This window comes from Barbus barbus (genome assembly GCF_936440315.1).
Source record: "Barbus barbus genome assembly, chromosome: 40".
Taxonomy (NCBI): Eukaryota; Metazoa; Chordata; class Actinopteri; order Cypriniformes; family Cyprinidae; genus Barbus; species Barbus barbus.
This window is the reverse complement of record NC_136718.1, coordinates 9,501,010-9,518,367: the sequence shown is the minus strand read 5'-3', so window position 1 is coordinate 9,518,367 and position 17,358 is coordinate 9,501,010. Positions and strand designations below refer to the sequence as shown.

The window sequence follows — 17,358 nt, the reverse complement described above, 5'->3', positions numbered from 1 at the left end:
TAAGATATTTTAAAGAACGTGGGTAACCAAACAGTTGCTGGTCCACATTGAATTTGATAGCAGGAAAAAAATACTATGGAAGTCACTGAGGACCAGCAACTGTTTGGTTTTCCACATTCTTCAAAATTGCATTTATGTTCAGCAGAAGAAAGAAACTCATTCAGGTTTAAAAGTAATTGTGAGTGAGTAAATGACGACAGACAGATGACAGAATTTTTATTCTTTAATGTTAAAATAACAAAATGCAAAGAGAAAAAAATAACTCGCTACTCGACTGAAAAAATGTATAGTTGCTGTAATAGGAATCAATCTATATAGTGTTTTTATTTTTATATTTGTTCATTCAATTTCTTGAATGCTCCTGCTAAATACACCTATTGTACCTGAAGCACTGTTTGTTTTACTTGTATATTATGTGTATTTGTAATTTTTAATAACAAAGATAGAATAATGACAAAGATTTTTATCTTTGTCATTATCCACTTTGGCCTAAATATCCACCATTCTTTTTTTTTATTTTGTAACCTTGAAAGGCTTTGTCTTTATAACAGGGAAATTATTTTGGCTGCACTGCTCAGACAAAATAGCAAAACCAACATGACAAAGAATCGTGATAAAATCGTGAAATTGTGATATTTCTAAAAAAAAAATCATGATATTATATTTTTGCCATATCGCACACCCCTAATTAGTAGCCTATATTAATGTTAAAGGCATAGTTCACCCAAAAATGAAAATTACCCCATGATTTACCCTCAAGCCAGGTGTATATGACTTTCTTCTTTCAGATGAATACAATCAGAGTTATATTAAAAAAATATCCTGGCTCCTCCAAGCTTTATAATGGCAGTGAATGGTGGTCGAGATTTTGAAGCAAAATAAAGTGCATCCATCCATCATAAAAAGTGCTCTAAATGGCTCCGGGGGTTATTAAAGGCCTCCTGAAGTGAATCAGTGCATTTGTGGTCCTCTAGTGCACATGCGCCAAAGACTGGCAGAGAATAAATTGTTGAATAAAGTCATTATTTTTGTTTTCTTTGCACACAAAAAGTTGTCACATAGGCCACGTACACACTACAAGTTTCAGGAGTGACAACCGCATTTAAATGATTCAATAAGCAATAAATGTTCATATATTTTCTCTGCAACATTTTTATTTATACTTTTATATATATGCACAAATTAAATTACTGGTTTTGTGGCTCAATCCTTTAAAAAGAACCAGGAATCACTGATTTTAGAGTTTTAGTAGGCTAGTTATTCTAGTCTTTAATAAATAAAAAAAATATTAATCACAGAGAAGGTCTCTTTTACTCATTAAAAGTGCTCACATACCTATTGCACAGATTTACAGCTCTGAGTGATTTAATATTCGATGGTTATGCAGGTCTATATGGCTACAATGATCGAGTGTTAATAACTCAATCTAAATGCATCCCGTACACAGATAGACCCTGCACACACAATGAGGGTGTGGATACATAAATGGATTTTTAATATCTGATGTCAAGGACACTTATTTACTATAGGAACCTTTAAAAACTGTAACAGAATCAATAGACTCAAATATTTTATTAAGATATAAACAAGGAAACATTGAGCTTGCCATGAAAACATTTTATTAGCACTTTATAACCTGCAAGTTTGTGATGCATTGAGTAACGTTGCATTAACTCATCTCTTTAAACAACAACAAAAAAACAGTTGTGCTTGAAAACGTAAAATCAGCCGCTTATGTTCATGTTTGTCCATCTCTAAAATACAGTAAATTATCATTTGCGTATAAAATCCCAATTTAGTGCTGATCCGCGGCCTGCCGATCCTCAAGGAAATATGAATGAAGCGCTATAACATCAAGAGTCATCAAGAGTTGTAAACAATGACTTCATCTGACTAAAATTACCATGGTTACTAAACAGATAATAATCAAGATAGGCCTATGATTCTAGAGTTAGCACATAATATTTCTGTAATATGGCCAAATCAATTACAAAATCGTACACAAAGGAATGCGCATGCTCGGGTCTACACCAGTAAGGTTTGCCGTGTTATAAACCAATGGAAATGGGGGTGGGCGGAGCGACACGTGTCGTCCCGCCCCAATCATCCAGATTGTACTCTGGAGTACTTGGCCCTACTTGTAAAAAGCGAGCTCCTGGAGGCGCGCCATGGGCGGAGCTAAAGAGCGCCGACTGAAAACAAAACAGAGACATTTGATGCCGTTTCACTTACCATCTGCAGTTCTGAAACATGCCCGGGATCTTTTATAGCTGGGGCCGCTCCATCTTTCCGTATTAAACGATGTGCAAATCCAGCGTCGAACTGGCCCTTGTTTATAACACGTTCATCAACAAACACACTTGTGAAACTCCGTTGCTTCCCCAGAAAAACAAACCGCATCCACTGTTCCCATAACGCTGGGTTCTTTTGGGAAGCTTAACAAGGTTATCTTTCCCTCACAACCAAAAACACACTTCTTTAGAGACATTCTTCCCGAGCGAGTCCTGTGCTGCCGAATGAAACGAGTTGATGGGCGCGCTCTCGCGCTGGTCGATGTGTGCACGGGCGAGCTTTTCCGGGAGAAATGCCCATATAAGGAGTTCCACCGTCGTTTACGTCAGCAAGAGCCATGATTGAAAAAAACTTTCCGAAACTTGTACGAACCCGGAAGTAAGATTTTTGGCACAGAAATACTCTGTCATACTTCCAAATCGTTTTTTGAAACTATGGCCATGCTTAGCATGAGAATCCAACTCTTTAACGGTGTAAACAACCCCCCCCCCCCCCCCCCCCCCCTAACTTAACTACCACTGATAGACATGCTATTTTGTTTACACTCGGGAGGCTGCTTTAGAGAGCGCTGTCTTGCAGTGTTGCCATGTCCTTATATTTACAAGTGATTTTAGGCATGTTGTTTGGTCTTATCTCAATAAAGATAGGAACTTTATGAAGTTAATAAAGTGGTCTGTTGTGGATATGAGATATATGATTTATTTATTTATTTTATTTTATTTTTTTGATGTTATAAAACATGAAGCATTTGGGTGTTTTAGTGTTTTTGTGCTTGTCCTTGTTTGTTGTTTTGTTTTTCTATGAAGATCTGGCAACACTGACTCTATACCGCAGGGCTCAAGATGCCCCGTGCTAAGTTAAGACTTCTTTCACTGTTATTTTCTTGCATCTCACATACAGAAGAAGACACTGATGCAAGTTCAAATACGTCATTAACAACTAGTTGTTCAGTTTGGTTCCGTACACACTGCGTAGAATTTCTGTAAATGTGGTTGTCACTACATGTATTTTTCAGGAGTTAATGCGGTTGTCACTCCCGTATTTTAGTGAATTATGGGTGTACAGAACGTAATTAAGGAGTAAAAGGTGAACTGACCACCGAATTTAGCTGCAGTGTGTACGTGGCCATGGACTATTTTAATGATGTCCTTACTACCTTTATGGGCCTTGAACTTGATAGTTTCATTGCTGTCTATGCAGGGTCAGAATCTCTCAGATTTCATCAAAATGATGAATGAAGGCTTTGGAACAACATGAGGGTGAGTAATTAATGACAGAATTTGTATTTTTTGGGTGAACTAACCCTTTAAGAAATATGTACGATCACTTTTGATTGCACAGTGACTTCAAACACAAAAGCAGACTGCTTACTCCTCAGCGTCCTTTACGGCCCAGATCATCTGCCACTGATTTCCAGGGACTATCTGGCCATTGTCCCAGTATGACATTGGGTTTATGTGATCTGTTCCTTCTTAAACTGAGCAACCAGTATGTTCCCCTGGGCTGTTTAACAATCCAGATCAATCCAAGCACAGAGTCTTTGACAAACTGCACATTTCTCCGTGACTTTTTGAACGATTGTACTTGACCTCATTATAAAGTTTCATTACATTCCTTTAGTAAATGTATGAAAACTGTATGTATGTAGTTGTGAAAACTGCACTGTTGCACACAATAAAATCAAATAGGCAACTCTTTCATTTCGACCAGGGTAAAAAAGGTCAAACAACTGCAATATTTTTTTTAGATATCTATAAAACCTGTATAGAATATAAGGATATAACGTGGGTTTTTGTGCCGCTCAGGGCAGTGGGTGAGCATGCCGTCTCTCTGCAGGTAATGGTATACCGTTAAAGTGCCGCTCCCCATTGAAACAAAGTGCTGGCCCACACTGCCCCCCAGTGGATGCTTTGAGTAATTGCGAGAATCATTTGCATGACTGAGCTGCAATGGGTAAGGTCAAATTCAAACGCTGAGAATTGGTTTGGTGTTTCTAGTCAAAAATGACCAGACTTGAACTGTAAATCTCTCATTATACTATATTATGCTATACTGAATCCATAAATCATGGATTCAGACTTTTTTGTTGACTTGTTTTCTTTCAATTAGCACACATTTTATATTTCTGTTTGGAAGTGGAAGTGACAGGGTATTGATCTGAGCTTATACACCTCAGATTTTGAGTGAAAAATAACATTAATTGTGGTTACTTTTGACAGTGAAGTACATACTGCTGACATGTTTACCAAGAGTAGCTTCCTTGCTGAACAAAAAAAAGAAACAATAGAAACCAGATAGATTTTGTAATGGTTTTAGTCGTTATAATGGAAATTGTATTGGTTTTAATGGAAAATGTTATGGTCCCTGTGGGTCTCTACTGATAATTTGCCACCTTCTATTGGTGGATTGTTAAAACCACTAAATTCTAATGGAATATGTCCCAAAACACACTACAGGAAATCGGTTTTAATGGTTAATATAGTTGATAGTTTGTAATGGTATTTGTAGTGGAAGCCATTATAATTTCTGTGAAGGTTTATATATATATAATTTATTTATGTATTTATTTATTTATTTATTTTTCAGCAAGGTTATCCACATTAGTGTGTGTGAAATAGATGCTAACACTGTCAAAATTGTTCCAATCAATGTTTTTGGCCGTACAAAACCAATTTGGCTGAAATCAAAAACTTTTTTTTTTTTTTTTTGGCTGAATGCTGTCAAAAAACTTGACACATAGCTGTCTTCTGTAGTCATTTGTTGATGTCTCAGGCCTATTTGTTTCTTGGCATTGTAACAGCAAAGAAAATGAACACAAAACTCATTTTAATTTTTTTTTTTTTTAAGTGAATGATACAACCTGTATAAGCAGTGTCCTCAGTGAGCTGAAACTTGTATGGAAATTTAAAGTTGTATTTTATATTTACATTTACATTTACATTTAGTCATTTGGCAGACGCTTTTATCCAAAGCGACTTACAATTGGGGAATACAAAAAGTGATTAATCTTGAAGAGGCAATCAGACAGAGGAAGTGCTCGTAATACCAAGTCTCAGTCATTGTTCAAATAAGTACAAGCTAGTAAGTGGAGAGAAAGATAGAGGGAAAGGTTTTTTTTTTGTTTTTGTTTTTTGAGTTTAGCATGAAGTCAAGTACTGCCGAAAGAGATGAGTTTTCAGTTGTTGCTTGAAGGTTGCCAGAGATCCGGCGTTCCGGATAGGGGTGGGAAGATTATTCCACCAGCCAGGAATGGTGAACGAGAATATTCTGGAGAGTGATTTTGAGCCTCTCTGTGATGGTACCACAAGGCGTCGCTCACTAGCAGATCTCAAACTTCTGGAGGGGATGTAGGTTCGTAATAGTGAGTGGAAGTAGGAGGGTGCAGAGCCTGTGGTAGATCTGTACGCAAGCATCAGTGTCTTGAACTGGATGCGAGCTGCCACTGGTAGCCAGTGCAAGGAGATGAAGAGAGGTGTAACATGCGCTCTTTTGGGCTCGTTGAAGATCAGTCGTGCCGCTGCATTCTGAATCATTTGTAGAGGTTTGATTGTGTTTGATGGCAGACCAGCCAGAAGAGCATTGCAGTAGTCCAGTCTAGAAACAACAAGGGCCTGGACAAGAAGTTGCGCAGCATGCTCTGTCAGAAAGGGCCTGATCTTTCTGATGTTGTGTAGTGCAAACCTGCAGGATCGAACAGTCTTTGCAATGTGCTCTTTGCAGGTCAGCTGGTCATCAAAGATTACACCAAGATTTCTGACCGAAGTTGATGGGGTAATCATTGATGAGCTGAACTGAATCGTGAAGTCATGCTGTAGAGTCAGAGTGGCAGGGAAGACCAGAAGTTCCGTCTTTGCCAGGTTGAGCTGTAGGTGAATTTTAATAATTGCCAGAAGGCCTTTGGAAATTTGTTTTGTTTTGCTTCAGAAATCTGTGTAAATCTGTGTTTATGTAATTTAGGTGTGTAATGTGTGTTTGAACATAGTCTTTCTGCTTAGTGTCAACTCATTTGTTTCATTTGTCCACTTACTTTGTGTGTGTGTGTGTGTTTACGGCCCCATTTTGTGTACTGTATGAGTATGTGTTATCAGTAGCTTGAGTGTGGAGGTATTAGGGATTTTAGATCAGAGTCTCTGGTGGAGTTTCCTGTCCAGCAGGAAGTGTGTTTCCTGCACAGTCCTGCCTGGCTCCAGAGGGCTGAGAGGAGATTGGGCCTGTCCTACACAGGGACACACATACAAACTCACACTCTTACACACAGCTAGCCATCAGGCTGGTCAATATGGACTATGAGCCCAAGCGAGCCAAGAAGGTAAGTTCTTCTGTTTCATTATTCATTAAAACTAGCAGGATATACATTTAGGAATATTTCAAAGATGTGTGTTTGAAGTGTGTCGCGGATTTTCTGTAAACCTGATCATGTGACCTCTAATGTTTACATTTCTGTGTACTGTATGTGTGTACCACATTATGTACCAAAATCCTTGTGTGGGTGATTACTTTATGCCAGTAATGCTGTTTGTTTGTTAACTCATTTTATTTCAGCTGTGGCGTTTGCTGAATGCAACAACTCATTTGGAATTGAATTTCTTATACCATACTTATACATTGAAACAGGCCTAGGGTTTGTTGATTATTATAAAAATAAAAGATTCATATGAATTTTACATGTTTCCATGCTTTTTATAAGTAAATATGCTTCAAAACACTAAAAGTAACAGTAATTTTTATCTGCTACTCCACACAAATGGTCATATACACATTCATTTTCAATAATTGCTCTGGTTTATGTCTCTCTCAGTCTTAACCTTCTACTGGACAGTTTTGCCTATATGCAACACCTGCTTTACAGCCTGGCATTCTTCGTTTTTATGTTTAATTTTTTTTTCTGCATTTCTGAAGTGCTGATTGCTTGAGGCAACAAATTTGAATATATATATATATATATATATATATATATACCCCCAAAAGGTATCATAATGTGTACCAGAGAGCGTTCAATTATGCTCTATGGCAATATGCTGTGCAATGTACCAATTCTTCTGAGACTGTTTCCAGAGATTCAGAGATTGCAATGCTGAGCCACACCGATCAGCCTCAGTTTAAAGCCTTGTCTCATGGGACAGGAGCTCGCTGGCTACAGGACAAACACAAACATACACTCCAAGGATTTCTTAGATAGCTGTAGGCCATATGCAACAGCATCAGTGTCATATCCAGCACTGATCACATCAGAAATGTGTGGATTTTCAAACATTTAAAACAAAGAAACATTGTGGCATAAAATGAATAACAAATATTTAAGATTCTGCTCTATTTCTGGGTCACTAATTAAACAGCAAATCCTCTGAGCTGTTAGTGTTGTATAGTTGTGTTTAGGTTTAATGATGGAGTCATGCTACGTGGTTGATTAATTGTTTTGAATTTGCCTAACACTCAGTTTTGACTAACACCCAGAAAGCAGTCAGGGTGATTGATAAGCCCCATTAGATCACATCTGATGTGAACACACACACCGTCACCGACATGATGTGTGATTGATACACATTCCATACATTTGAAATTCTTTTTCTCACACACATTACACACACTGTATAAATCAGTAGGTTGTCTGTAATCTGTCTTCCATATCTAACAGCTGTCTCGCTGATGTCACAGTTTGAACAGCAGGCTGATGTGTGTTACATCATCATAAAAGCAGATTTTAACAGGCTTTCACAAATCTGACATCAAGCAAGGGAAGTTCAATTATACACAACAGAACTAGTAAAGATTCGTTTGAGTTTAAGTTTCTGTGCATGTTCGTATTCTGGATAAATTCAGATCTGAAAAGAGATCCTGGTGCTATTAACACAAAGCTCACTTTACTTGAATAGTACAATACTGTCTGAATACTTTGTATTGTGTCTTGGTAAAATATTGGAATATTTGGAAGTTTGTTTCCACCCCAGGGGATCTCGCAATTCTGACTTTATATTCTAACAATACTGAGTTTATATCTCATAATTCTTTATATATATATATATATATATATATATATATATATATATATATATATATACACACACACACAGCCAGAATTGTAAGATAAAGAAAACAAAAAAAAGATTTGCAAGAAAACGTCTGATAGAATTCTGAGTTTATATCTCACAATTCTGACCTTTTTCTCAGAATTCTGAGTTTATATTTCATAATTATGAATGTTTATAAACTAGCAATTCTGAGTTTAGATCTCACAGTTCTGACTTTTTGCTCAGCATTGCGAGAAAAATGTCTGAATTGTGAAATAAAAGGTCAGACTCACAATTATTATTATTATTATTATTTTATATCCTGTTGGAAAACCAAAACAAAACTTGCCCATTTCTGCCTCAGAGTGAAAGGAACTTTCAACTGCACTTTATATATCACAATTGCTTTTTTTCCCTCCCTTCATTATTGCAAAATCTCTCATCGTCACTTTATATCTTATATCTCTTATGCAAACTCTTGTCTCAGGGCTTTGTAAAGCGCTTGGTGTTCTCTAAATCTAGCCGGCGACAGGCAGACAAAAACAGTGTGTACCGTAGACCCCTTCACACTGTCCCCCTCTACCCACCTGACTACCTCATCCACCCAGAGAGACTCATCTACGACTATGTGGAGAAGGAAGTCAAGGTTAGTCTGACAACACAAAGCAAACAGATCACATTCACATGGAAACATCAACTGAATTGTATGGATGTTACCAACAGTTCCTGGGACACTTGACATGGGTGTCATGTTCCCTGAACCCGTCGAGCAGAGACGAGCTGCTGCAGCTTCTGGACACAGCCAGGGTGAGAGTCATTGTAATGTTGTTCAGAGGATGACTTAAAGGGATAATTCAGTTAAAACACACACACACTTTGAAATTTGAAACCAACATAAAGCAGATGAAATTGTCACATTTAAAAACTATAAATTATTTAATTTCTTTAAAATAAAACCACAAAATTAAGCAAATGATACATTGTGTTTGCCTCCATCCGTAGAAACTGAAGGTTTTGCCTCTGAAGACCAGTGTGGAGCAGGACTGTATTCTCAGCCTGTCTGCTCGCTGTCTGCTGCTTACCTGGAGGGACAATGAAAAACTGCTGCTGAGAATCCCCACACACGAAATCGCTGCTGCCTCCTACCTGCGGGATGATGCACTGCACCTACTGGTGCTCAAAACTGGTCAGAATTGGGAACAATGTACAATACCAGAGTTTATTGCGGTTACTATCTATTCTGTTTTAGTCAATTTGATTAGGCCTACTGTAAATAAATTAATTCACAAAACACATTTTAGGGATACATTGCATATTTCTAAATGACCTTAATTTGTTTATTTGTAGCAGACTAATATTGGAATAGAATGTCAAAGTTTCAGGAAACAAACATTGAGTTTCAGGTGTTAAAACACATCCAGTAACAAATAAATAAGTAACAAAGTATGTAAAGTATGTGGACAGTATGTAAATTGGAAAGAGATAAAGCACTGAGAAAAAAAACAGTGAAGGTGTTTGTCAGTTTTAGTTTGCATTGCTATGAAACATTTGCAAACTTTTGAAATAAATAGGGATGGGAGGAATCTTCAATAATGTGTTTGTATTCCCAGGTCTGAATGTGGACACTGTACTAGCCGGTGACAGTCTGGAGAAAAGGCCCACTGGTTTGGAGAGCCGCAGACAAACTATAAGCAACACTGACCCCAGACCTGCAGGGGGCACCATGGAGCGCCGCCACACCATCTGTGGTGTGGACTGGAAGCTCTCGTCCCGCCATGAGCCTAAACAGAGCAGCGTGGGTGGAGGAGGTGGGACAGGCGGTGGCGGAGTTGGTGGTGATGGAGACAGCCTTGAACGGAAACGTGTGAGTGGGAGTTGGGAGCGTAGACAGACCCGGAAGCCATGCGGAGGTAGCTGGGAGAAACGGCCGATGAGTGGAAGCTGGGACCGGAGGCCTGTAGGGGGCAGCTTGGAGCGTCGGGGAGGTGGAGGGGTCGTAGGAGGTAGCTGGGAAAAGAGGCACGGGCCTGGAGCTAAACCAGGTGGGAGCTGGGAACGGAAACACACGCCAGGTGGGAGTTGGGAACGCAGGCAAGCTTGCACAGGGAGCTGGGAGAGGGGAAAGTCCTACGGCAGCTGGGAGAGGAGGAACCATAATCCTCTGGAGCCCATGCCATGCCCCGATGCCTACTGCAACCTCGTCATACTGGGCGTAGAGAACAGGGTGAGGTTATTCAGCCATTTAAATGCATGGAAGGATGAATAAATGGATGGGTTAAAAAGCCTTTAATGTGGATGGATGGATGGATGGATGGAAATGGATTAATAAGCAATAGATGCACATAGATCGGCAGATGGATAAAAGGGTTAATAATTGAAGAATGGATGGAAGGATGATTCAGAGGGTGGATGGATAGATGAAAGGGTTCATAAGGGATGATTGGAAGGAAGGACAGATAAAAGTTAACAATTGAAGGATGGATGGAAGGATAAATGAAAAGGTTGATGGATGGATGGATAAAAGGAAGGACAGATAAAAAGGTTCAAAATGAAGGATGGATGGGTTAATAAATGAGGGATGGGTTAAAAAATCTGTTAATGAGGTTGGCTTTATAGATGGATGAAAGGGTTAATAACTGGTGGGTGGATGAAAGGATTAATGAGTGGTGGATGGATGGATGAAGGGGTTAATTAGTGGTGGATAGATTTATGGATTAATAAGTGAGGGATGGGTTAAATCATTATTCAAGTGGATGGATGGATGCATGGATGGAATTATTAAGCAATAGATGCACATGGATCTGCGGATGGATGAAAGGGGTTAATAAGTGAAGAATGGATGGATGAAAGGATGGGTTAATAAATGATAGATGGGTTAAAAAAACATTAATTTGGCTGGCTGGTTGGATTGATGAAAGTGGTAATTGATGGGTGGGTAAAAGGAATTATAAATTATGGATGTTTGGGTGGTCGGAGGGATGAAAGGGTTTATAAGTGGTAGATAGATTTATGGATTAATAAGTGAGGGATTGGTTAAAACTTTATTCAGGTGGATGGATTGCTGGATGGAAGAAAGAAGGATGGGTAGTTGAAAGGGTTAATAATTTATATATGGGTTTATGGAGGAACAAAAGGGTTAATGAGTGATGATGGATGGATGGATGGATGGATGGATGGATGAAACTGCTAGTAAGAGATGGATGGATGGGTGGATGAATGGATGGATGGATGAAACTGCTAGTAAGAGATGGATGGATGGGTGGATGAATGGGTTAAAGCAAAATGTGGCTAGATAGATGATAGGATATTCAGCATTTCATGAGGATGGATGCTGGATGAGTTAATAAGCAATGATGGATGAATGATGGATAATACAAACATTGTAGTTGTGGCATTTGTAGAAATGAATTAATGCTGCTATATAGATTTAAGATGATTGCGATGAATGCGAAAGTCCTAATTTAATCAGTGTGTGTGAGCCTCAGGAATATGAGTGCCTCACGGTGAGCTGTAGCTGCACTCCTGCAGTGGCCGTGCTGACAAGATGAGTTGTGTCAGTTGTGATGTAAACCGCGTGCTCAGAGTAGACTCCCCTGTGATGTAATGCCCAGGCTTATGTAAGAGCATGCTGTGTCAGTGAACTGTGTGTCTGTGTGTGCCTGCGGACATTAATATGGATGGGATTGTGTTGACCCACATTACAGTCTGGCTGCTTTTGTTGGTGCAATATGTGTGTCTGTGTAAGAGAGAAAAGCAGAAAGGTGGAAACATTTAGAAGTTGTATGTAGCTATAGACACTCAATGATTTTCTCTTTATTTGATTCTTATATTGAGCACACACAGGACGCTGCAGAGGAGTACTGCGCGCTCATCTGTCAAATGTTTCAGATCATCTATGGGCATCAGACCATTGAATGTGTCGACAGGGCGGGATATCACTACACCATGCCTGACCGCTATTGGCTACAGAGGAGTGAGTGACATCACTATTGCTCTTTAGTAGCCCGTTAACAGTAACCAACCTCTACAGTGCTGAATGTCCTTAAAACAGTGTTTCCCAACTGGTGAGTCGGGACCTAAAAATAGATCACAGGTGTGTTCTGATCTGGTAACAGCAGGGGGAGAAACAAAAGCTAATTGAATTAAAAAGACTAACTTTTGTCATGTATAATTATAATGGCAACATAAATAGAAAAATTTAATTTTAAATTCCTACTATGTCTTATATTAATCATTTTATTACATTTCAATGTAACAAATATAAAAACACATTTATATTATTTAAGAAAAACAATATATGTCTTTCTAGCATCACTTTGTGGCAGATTGAGGATCCCTGAAACCCACTTAAAACTGTTCTAAACTGTTGATCTTAATATATTTTGCATGTACTGTCAGTGCATATCTAGAATGCACTCATCAATTGCATGCTTTGCAGTATAGTTTCAGTTGCCACTTAAAAGCAAAAATGTATAACATGTTGTCATTCTCCCTCCCATCAATACTTGTCCAAGGTGACAGCTGCCTTACTGACATGACATATGGCTATGACACAGACTTCAGCTGCCGCAGTTCATAGTGAGTGTCTGTTTGTGCATTATGATTAATGAAATCTGTCTATGAATTATAATTACATTCTTACCCTTTCTTCAGTTTTTTACATTTTGATTTTGTAAATCATTGCCTCAGTAACCAGCAGCACACAACAGAAATGCAGTAATGCAGTAATGACCCTGTCTTCCATCGCTTGGACAAACATTTTAAACTCATGGGCTAATAAATACAGTCTAATATTTTTGCCATTTAGAGCCCAGAGCTGGAGGGCACATATTTTAAAAAAATTATAATAATAAAAAAGCTATTTTAATATATGTGAGGAAACAGGGGTGTGGTATTAAAAATAGCTTTTAAGCTCTGTCACATCTGACTTCATGTGTGTTATCTCTCCTCACCACAGTGATGGTTCACAGGAAGCATTTGATCCGTATTATAGTGAGAACTACAGTGAGAGCTCATCTCTCTCCTGCCATGAGTCACATCGAAGCCTGGCCTCCACACACAGCGACTCTGAGCCTTGTAATGCCAGTCTGCAGGAGTACATGATCATTGTAAGATGCTTACACACATAAAATGATGTAATACAAGTGACACTTCACCTAAAAATGAAAATTCTGTCATCATTTACTCACCCTCATGTTGTTGCATGTATGTACTGTATACACACACACACACACTGACACACAATGTATTTTGAAGCCATATGATGCTCTGTGTGAGGAACAGACTGAAATTTAAATAAAAATGATTTTTTTTTATTATTATTTGGTTTAGTTGCATTAAAACAAGCAGACTCACACATTCCTATTTTTTGTTAAGGTGAAATTCTTTGGCTGGTGCCCCAGTATAAATTTCACATGCACATATTGTACACACCTATAGTGATCAAACTCACCACTCCACTCTTAAAAATAAATGATTCCAAAAGGGGGTTTTAGTATAGTAGCAGTGCCATAGGAGAGCCATATTGGGTTCCCCAAAGAACAGTTCTTAAAAGAACCATTACTTTCTTTGTGTGAAGAAGACAGATTTAGATTTAATAATCTCTTTTCCCACTAAGCTTCTGTAGAAGCATTGTATGTTAAAGGGTTAGTTCACCCAAAACTGAAAATTCTGTCATTAATTAATTACTCACCCTCATGTCGTTCCAAACCCGCAAGACCTTCGGTCATCGTCGGAACACAAATTAGGATATTTTTGATGAAATCTGAGAGCTTTCTGATCCTGCATAGACAGCAACACAACTGACACGTTCAAGACCCAGAACGAAGGTCTTACTGGTTTGGAATGACATGAGGGTGAGTAGTTAGTGACAGAATTTTTATTTTGGGGTGAACTATCCCTTTAAAGGTTCTTCATGGAAACATAGATGCCAGTAAAAAAAAATATTGTATAAAATTTAGTGAATAAAGTATTTTTGACATTTTGCCTAATAATGTGGTTTCCAACTTTTGGAAACACAAAATAAATCATGGTTGTTTTATTTTAAAATACCAGTACTCCCAGTTCCTGGTAATGAAAAGTTCTGAAATCAAGCAGCCTTGGGGGGTTGGATGAGTAAATGACAGCATAATTTTCCACTGAAGTTATCCATATTATTCTCTCTTTATAGTTCTGTTGTATTATAGTTCTGTGTCCTGTTCTCATTGGTTAGTTGAGGAGTAAGCTGACGCCTCAGGAGATTCAGCAGTTTGCACTGTTTCTGAGAGAATACAGACTTGGTGCTCCGATAGAGCAGTTCTGCACTGACCTGCTGCAGCTCTATGGAGACTCACGCAAATTCCTGCTGCTTGGTGAGAAACTCACAACACAGAATACAAATGTCACCATAGATTATATCTCTTTCTCCTTCTTTGCTTGAAATTGAATTCCCTTTTTAAATCCCCAGGGGACATGTTTGTACGACTGAGTTTATGTCATTATAAAGTCTGAAGTCATATTTCAAAAGTCATGATTTATAAGATTTGGCATTGTATTCAGAGTTTGTGTAACTGCTGTCTATCATTAGCTCATTAGAGAAGTGAAGTGAAGTGACATACTGCCAAGTATGGTGACCCATACTCAGAATTCGTGCTCTGCATTTAACCCATCCAACGTGCACACACACACCGTGAACACACACCCGAAGCAGTGGGCAGCCATTTATGCTGCGGCGCCCAGGGAGCAGTTGGGGGTTCGGTGCCTTGCTCAAGGGCACCTCAGTCGTGTTATTGAGGGTGGAGAGAGCGCTGGACATTCACTCCCCCCACCTACAATCCCTGCCGGCCCGAGACTCGAACCCGCAACCTTTGGATTGCGAGTCCGACTCTCTAACCATTAGGCCACGATTTACCCCATTAGAGGGATTAGAGTAACATAAAGCCTAATGAATATTCATGAGCACCTGGCTTTCACTGGAGCAGTCATGGTGCAACAGCCTTTCCAACAACATCACACTTTCACAGCGTGACACAATTACAAAACTCTCTACTAACACTAACCGCTGTGGGAAAAGAAACATGATACAGACTATAAATAACTCTATGACCATGAATCAAATCTATAAATAACTCTGTGACTGTGATCCCAGATTTGTCACAAATACATATTTAGATTGAGTCATAAAATAATCAAAATGGATTGTAGAGTAAATTCCCACTGCGATAAAAATTTGTCCAACTTCATTAGAAAGACCTTGTAGATGTTACTTCTGAAGTGAGTTAGTAAAGGGTAAAGCAAATTGTAGCGATTGTGTGCAACAGAGACACAATTACATAACGCTCACTTATACCTCGGTTTGCTGTAGACTCATCTAACCTGACACGCAAGCAGAAGGCCGAGTCAGCTCGACACAGCTCTAGACGAGTGTGAGACTGTCTGCGCTTTCGCCATTCAGACCATTCAGTATTGTTAGTGTGAATTTATAGAGGAGAGTTACAGTGCTGATAGAGACAATTAATCACAAACATGTGAATGCTGCCACATTCTCACAGGAAAAAAGCAGTTTAAATGTCTTTAATGTCACTTTTGATTAATTTAATGCGTCCTTGCTGGATAAAAGTATGATTTACTGAACTCAAAAGTTTGAATGGTAGTGTAATACAAAAAAATACAACTTTAAAATGTATTTATTGTAAGTTATCAAAATGTTTGCTTGTTAATGTGGCTAACAATACGTATTCTCAATTATAATCCAACAAATTCATGCTGTCTAAAAATACAGATTTATGGTGCATTCTCACGTATTTCCTCTCCCATGTGAGCAGGCATGAGGCCCTTTATTCCAGATAAGGATGTAGGAGTGTTCGAGACGTTTCTGGAAGACATTGGGATCCGAGAGGGTGGGATTTTGACGGACAGTTTTGGCCGGATCAAGCGGAGCATGAGCAGCACATCTGCCACAGCAGTCCGTGGCTATGACGGCTGGACTCTTCCTTCAGGTTCCCAGGATTTTAACCGCAGAATCGATGACATCACACACAACATTGAGGCTTTGGGCTTTGAGGAGGGCAACGGAGACATAGAAGAAGAGGACTATTACCTGTGAAACATGCAGAAAGAACTGACATATGTATATATAAGCCACAACTGTTGCACTGGAGAGTTTATGAAAACAGGGTTTTATATATACATAAGAATTCAAACTCAAATAGTTAAACATTTACAGTATATGTACACTTTATTGGGTGGGCCACACTGAGTGCTGCTGATGGAAAAATGGGCATTTTGCATCCTATTTGCATTTGTAAATCTGCGTATTATTTGCATCCAAATATGGTTATTTCATGTTCTGCGTGCAGTGAGGAAGTGCCAGAGAGAACATAAGTAATTACGTATTATTTGGAGAAAAGGTCACTTAGACATAAAAGGAGAAAAAGACAGTGCACACTACACAGTTATCTGCTGGAGCCGGAGGGTCATTGACTATAGCTGCTGTCTGCAGGGAGAATAACTCATGAAAAACTCAGCTTTGACATTCTTTCCAGTGACACTGTCACCCTGCCACAGTCTTATGTCCTTCCCTTCGCTCTTATCTATGCCAGCCACAGAAGGTTGATGGGCACTGCGCCCAGCATTGGGGGTTATCAAAATGGCACATACATCTGTCAGGCTAAACATTTGTTATGTAATGGAACCGGGCAGAAGATCAGGGCCAGACAGGGTTTAGATTAAAGTTAAACCTCTTCTTGCATCCAAATAATCTTAGTAGTTAAACCAGCGGGAGGGAACAGGGAACATTTGTCCCAGGCCCTGTGATGAAGAGGGCCAACTCAGGTCCTCTGTGGAATATCTTAGTCAGTAGGTCAGAGGATGCATTATTATTAAATGATTTGTACTTTAACTGACAGTCCTGATTGGAATAAAGAGCTGACTGACTTCACAGTACTGTTTATAAAAGTGAAACACTGAAAAATGTAATAAAGTAAAATGTTGTGATACATACCTGTGTCTAAAGGACACGTTTATTTTGCTACTCTACAGCGAGGCGTTTAAAGCTTATAGACCTTTGCTTTTTAATCTC

At 38.9% G+C, this 17,358-nt stretch overlaps 1 protein-coding gene across 2 annotated transcripts; it reads left to right on the top strand.

The window, feature by feature from the left end:
• Window positions 1-5,714: 5,714 nt before the first annotated feature.
• LOC306860017 (cerebral cavernous malformations 2 protein-like) lies at window positions 5,715-17,278 on the top strand. 2 transcript variants are annotated; one of them, XM_079401535.1, is made up of 10 exons: window positions 5,715-6,601; window positions 8,788-8,946; window positions 9,024-9,107; window positions 9,303-9,486; window positions 9,911-10,524; window positions 12,144-12,273; window positions 12,815-12,878; window positions 13,258-13,408; window positions 14,512-14,650; window positions 16,103-17,278. In XM_079401535.1, the coding sequence occupies exons 1-10, from the start codon at window positions 6,572-6,574 to the stop codon at window positions 16,381-16,383; spliced, it is 1,836 nt and encodes a 611-aa protein (XP_079257661.1). In that variant the 5' UTR covers window positions 5,715-6,571; the 3' UTR covers window positions 16,384-17,278. The 2 variants fall into 2 exon arrangements, with proteins under 2 accessions (XP_079257661.1, XP_079257662.1); XM_079401536.1 differs by having other exon boundaries at window positions 6,436-6,601; window positions 8,823-8,946.
• Window positions 17,279-17,358: the final 80 nt, after the last annotated feature.